This window comes from Eimeria acervulina, genomic scaffold (genome assembly GCF_000499425.1).
Source record: "Eimeria acervulina Houghton genomic scaffold, Eah_scaff1212, whole genome shotgun sequence".
Lineage (NCBI taxonomy): Eukaryota > Apicomplexa > Conoidasida > Eucoccidiorida > Eimeriidae > Eimeria > Eimeria acervulina.
The window spans coordinates 3752-9579 of NW_013549355.1; the positions used below are offsets into that span (position 1 = coordinate 3752).

The 5828-nt window shown below is 52.7% G+C and overlaps 1 protein-coding gene across 1 annotated transcript; it reads left to right on the forward strand.

The window, feature by feature from the left end:
- Nucleotides 1-348: 348 nt before the first annotated feature.
- On the forward strand, nt 349-2847 carry EAH_00057150 (hypothetical protein, conserved; the record flags this gene model as incomplete). Its single annotated transcript, XM_013393756.1, has 1 exon — nt 349-2847. The coding sequence occupies one exon, from the start codon at nt 349-351 to the stop codon at nt 2845-2847; it is 2499 nt and encodes an 832-aa protein (XP_013249210.1).
- Between the last annotated feature and the right edge of the window lie 2981 nt (nt 2848-5828).

Genomic DNA, 5828 nt, shown 5'->3' on the forward strand with positions numbered 1-5828 from the left:
GGCGGCAATGCATCGACCGAGGCAGTAGCGCATTGCTTTTGGTGGCAGGCAGTTGCTGTGACAAGTCCCTTTGTCTTTGCAAAGTAACAACCGCACACCCCTCCCAGGGCACACTAATGAGATAACACGATCCAGAGACAGAGTGTTTTTTCAGTTCATCGCGTCGATGTGTTGCTCAAGTACGCATGTGATGAGCAACGCCGGGAATTACTAGATGCGCTCCAAAATAATGCCAGTTTGCTCTCCAAACCGCATGTAGCGGCGGAACAGCGGAACAGGGGGAATAAGATTAGAGCTTCTGGTTCCGCTCTTCTGGTTCCGCGCACGTGAGAGGTTTGTTCAGGTCAAATGGAATCGCAGGGACGTCCAAACATCGACGTTGGTTTGTTGCCTGTTGGCAGCATTGAATGGGGGATCGGCTCAGTGTCAGCACGGAAATCTATGATCGACTGCGGTTCACTTTGTGAACGGCGCCCCCACAACAACAGGGACTCCTATCCCCTTTGGATCTATCTTCTGGGCTTAACTTTTACCTCTTTGGCGACCACCTACCTTGTGTTGCGTTGCTTTAACTTTGAGAGGGAGAGGCGTCAAGTGGTTGGGTCGATCAGATCCCTAGCGGGTGGGAGCGATAGACCATGCGACGGGGATACAAATCCCGATGAAGAGGAGGTGCAGGCGTTGCAGGCTGGAGGCTTCAAAGTAACCTCCGGAGAAGGCGACGCAACACGAGGGTTCAAAGGCTATGAGGAGCAGGCAAGGGCTGCAAGACAACGGCTGCCATCGACAACGGCTTCTGGCACCTTTGGACAACCCAGTCAACACCGTTCTCCGAGGAGGCCTGGTATTTCTACACCAGCAGTAGGGATTTCCAAAGAGCCACTGCAACACAGGAACTCTTCAGTTGGTGTTGAGAGTGCTTTACAATACGATGTGGGCAAGGGTATGTCAGGTGACGTAGGGGGAGGATCCACAGAACCATGTGTTGGTGGGGCAGTTGGGGGACTGGAAGCTAGAGGAGACTTCGGTGCGGAACCTGAGGGACAGCTTCATGGAAATCTCCTGGAACTATGGAAACAAAGACGCCTACCTCCACATGTTGAGCAACAGGTTGTGAACCTGCTCCAGCGGATGGCGAATGATGCATCGTTGTGCCGATCCTTGCTGCCGACGCTGAATGCGAGTGAAGGCCTGCGCCTTACGTATGAAGTGCTTAGGTTGCTGGCACTCGATTTGGGGGCAATTTCCCTCGTTCAGGAGCATCTAGAACCTTTCCGACTAATGGTGGGAGATGCTCTTATGGCGTTGGGGTTAGAAGCCTTAGAATACGGCGGGTACGAGGGCAAGCTTGAAGAGCATCGCACAGCGATTTGCGAACTGATACAGGTGATAGATAGGCTTAAGGAACCTCGACCATTTACCGAGAGGCCTCGCAATATTAAGTATAGGACGAAGATGACAGCTATCTTGCGAACAGCAGAAATGACGGAAAATTTCTGTGGGCTTGTCCTGGGAGAGCTCTTAAGGGCTGCGGAAAGCCCACAAAGGTTGGCAGGGACTGGGTGCGAACGGCAGCTACGTGTTCTTAAAGCCCTGTACCGGGTTCACTCCAGTTACATCGCTAGGGATGGCTCACTAAGATTCTACATAGTACTGATCCAGGAACGCCTGGGAGTGAATCCACTCCTCGGGCAGCACCACCATCAGATGGCCGGCCAGCCGTTACCCCCTCTGCAGAGCTCAGTGGAGGAAATCGCTGAAGCTGTCCGCAGATCTGGCGGTATCCCACCACAAGTGCAAAAAGACACGGCACAGCAACAGATTGAATCTCCTTCGCATGTGCAGCCTTATGGGCTGCGACCACACTTACAGCACCAGGGAGGATTAATTCCAGGGACCCGGCCTTCTCTTGCATTCCCGGGCTCAACAGCAATAAAAGTCCAGAAGATAATGACTCATCCAGTCGTTTCACCCCGCTCTCAAGCCTCAGAACGGTTACTCGGCTACCAGGATCCTGCGGCACCTGCTTCTTCCTTACAGAGTGGTGGAACCCTCGAGGCGCTCCCTCCGTCGTCACCACTCTTGAGGCCTGGGGTGCACGTCTCGTCACAGGATTTTCAAGGCAGGCCGTTGGAGCTTCCTCATGTACGCACCCTCACAGTTCCGCCGGCTGTCCAGAGCCATCAGGCAGTTGGTGGGCCACGGGCACTGCTTCAACGGCCGCTTTTAAACTGGCTTCCTCGTGAACAACCCCTGCAAGGTGCTGCGCCAGCTTCTTATTCTGCGCGTGCACCGTTCATGGACTTTAGAGGCCACAACTTGCAGGCCCCTTCGCCAGCATTTTCCGGCCCAAAACTCGCCTCTCCAGAGCCTTCGATGCTCTCTGGAGGACAGGATATCCAGCCTACACCCGCGACGCTCTCTTGGAGTGCTTCGTCCGAAGGGAAATCCGCTTCCCATGACGTTCTAGAGGGTTCGGAAGGTACTACTGCTGGCTTTTCGGCAAATAGATCGGCAAAGTGGCAGGTTTCCTTCACCCACGGTCCTGCAGGTGTTCCTCATCCAGTTCCCCGCCAGTCATGGGGTGACGCAGCAGGAACCTTGGCAAATGTGCGATGGTCTTATAGAGAGTACAGCCTCTTTGGGCAGGGTGGTCAGTCGCTATGGCCCCAGTCAGGGCTTTCCCAACTTTTGACTGGGGCTTCTGGCCCGATGCATGGCCTCAAGCGGGAAGGCGCCATTCAACAGGGTACAGACGAGGACAGACAGAGGGCAAACATACCTATTGGAGGCCACCAGTTAACGGACAGCACTTACGTAGGAGCCGACCCCTCTGCGGATTGGTGAGCTGGTGACTGTCTACGATGCAGGCGCTGACATGCTTTACCGCGGATGCACGGCGCAACGTCAAGTAGGATCTAGAGGGGAGTCCACAGTAATACGCGATCGTTTTATGCGCATGCGTTAGGGATCTTCCAATTCATGTGATTTACCTCTCTTCACGACTTCTATAAAGCAATTGGACCCTGTGAACAACGGGCATAGGTGTTTGGACGGTCTGGGCAGAGCTTAACGGGCTTGCGCGCAATGGCCGGCGTTTTGCTTGTCACGAAACACTTCGAAGCAAAACGACCATATATTCTTCGCCTGCATTGCCCCCCCATGTGGGAGTATACTATGTGGCTCACTGCATCAATAAGCCAAAGAGTAAAGAGGAATGAGTGTAGGCCTTCGAGTTGGCTGCACTGTGCACTACATCCCTGCATCTTGCTACGCGCGCAAAAGCGGCTGATATGTCAATGAGGTCGCCGCTGTTGTTATACTTATTCGTTCGTGAAGGCATGCCGCATCAGAAAAGCAAATCTGCGAGGTGGTAGGTCTAAAAGGGATCTGTCGTTCGACACATTCGGGAAACGTACAGATATCACGAAACAGTGAAGTTTTACCCACCGGAACGGTCGTTGAAGCGATTAAATAATTTGGGAACGTTTCAGTATCAGTTTTGGCCTAGCCTGCTGGGGTCGGAATGTGGAATGTTCACTACCGGCGAGTGATGGATCTCAGTGTCGGCATATGCATTGGCAGCAGCAGACTTGTAGCTGTAACTCGTCAGCGTCGTACGGAACTACGTACGACGCTGACGAGCGGAAGGAGTTTGCACACCAAATACTTACCGCAGCTGCAGGCTGCCCAACTCCATGTTCAGTAGCTCCACCTCCTCCCTATTCAGGCAACGTGGGATGCTTGTTGGTTAGGCGTCCTCAACGTAGCGTGCGTCTTATATTGCAAGTTTACATCCTCCTGTCAAGCCATGCTGTTGGGCCAGTGGCCCAATTGTAATTGTGTTATCTACAAAAAATTGTCACAGGGAGACTGGTATGCGGTTTCGGTTCCCCAGCTGTTGGCTGCACCCAGATGATGCAGCACAGGCCCTCAAAAACTGGTGGAACTTTTACACACGGTTCAGCACGAGCTCTCTGGATTGCCAGCCTTGTTTTGGGTTATGTGGACCAACGCAGTAGGAAACAGGCCTGCTCATAGTGTCTCCGGTGTGAAGATGTGTAGTTGCTTCAGGAGGCCAGGGAATGGCGACAGATAGGCGTAGTGGCCCAGGATGGCTGGCACTTCCTAGGCATACAGGCAGCTTGCTTGCTCAGTGATAGGAAGTCTACGGAGACGTTTATTCGGGTTGTCGAGGAGAATTCTTGGTTTCGAGTGACAATCCTCATAGAGGTGCCAGTTTTTGCCGTCGCTAATTAAACTGCTGTTCCATTCCTTCCGACCTCTGTGTTCTTCTGTCAGTTAATGGCCAAATGTTCTGAGGACGCCCCTAAAAATTTCTACAAGGGAAGGAAAGTCAGCGGGCACGTGCGTTGGGGCGTTGACCCACGGCTCATGAACTCAGCAATGCCATTAGCCCCCAACATTGCCCGAGGGAAATATTGCCTTCCTTTCCGAACCCAACCCAACCCAGAGTATTTGCACATACCTGAATCAACGGTAAGGCTGCTTCTGTTATAACCTGTATAACGCGCTGTACAGGTGAGGTGGTCCCTAACTCGCATCCACACTTCGGGGAACCCCTGGCTTACTCTCACAGCGTTGGTCGATGATTCGCGTCAAGGGCGAAAAATAAAACGGAAACACGGCTCTGATGCGCCAAGCAGTGCACTACGCTGTGCCGGCACAAGGCCACGGCCACCGAGGTGTTACTTGCACCTTGTTGGCCGCCACTTCCTTGTTCATTTTTCTGGCTTTATATGGGGATCATATGACCGGAGTCTAGCTGACAAGATCTCCTTGAAGCTGAAGGGCATAGATCGTGCGAAGGCGATGGTCCCCGTAAGATGAGCAATTGCATGGTTGATGCGCTACGGGATGAGCAGGGCATCCTGGGCATACTCCCGACGAAAAAATGCAGCTTCGGTGGCGCGGAACTTGAGGTGGGAGATGCGGTACAATGCTTAGGAGTGCCAACAACTGCAGCTCCTGGAGGCTTCGAAATAATATATTTTATCAATGGAACACTACAGGGAAACAGGAAACTGCTGCATCAACATTGGAGCTTTCTACAAAGCAGCTCCAACATGGCATTCCTATGCAGTACTCCCACGCGCAGGCACGATCGGGACTTGACCAGAACAAGCAATCTATTAAAGGAGCTGTTTGTATCGTATGGGAAGAAATCCGTCATGAAACATATTCAACAACTGTGTGAGGGAGGGAGCGAAATAACAAATGTGGAAGCACGACGCCTACCTAAATAAGCTAGTGGGTGTGCAGCGGATAATAGAAGCTGCATCTAGCAGTCATCCCTTGCTGCGATGTTAATGCAGGGAGACCCTTTTGAGAACCGTCGCTGGAAAAGCCATAGGAAAAGATTTCTTCAAAAATGCAGCTGGCATCCTCTTGGGTTTTTAGGCACACTGGGCACACCGGCCCGAGGTCCTGGGACTGGTTGTGAGAGGAGGCGGCCTGCCGTTAATACATTGCAACGCACTGTGCTGCAACTTGCGCTCCGAGGCGACACCACATGCAAGCACGAACAAGCCCCACTTGCCGCATGCACTAATACTGTAGACAATTGTATTATACTTGGCCCCCACGTGAGCAAATAGGTGTCCAGCAATTATCTACCGTTAATGCATACAGTAAAGGGAGCTTAGTTGTGCTTAGAGGCAGGGTTGCCCTTCAACACTAGTCGCAGCAAGCACGTTGCAACTCATGCCCAGCCGCCTATTCTCCAAACCAGCCGTAGGTCCTTGGGCTTCCGTGCCCACAACTTGGGGAATAGCGGCGAGATCAGTTGCCTTTTCGGGAGGGGTGGG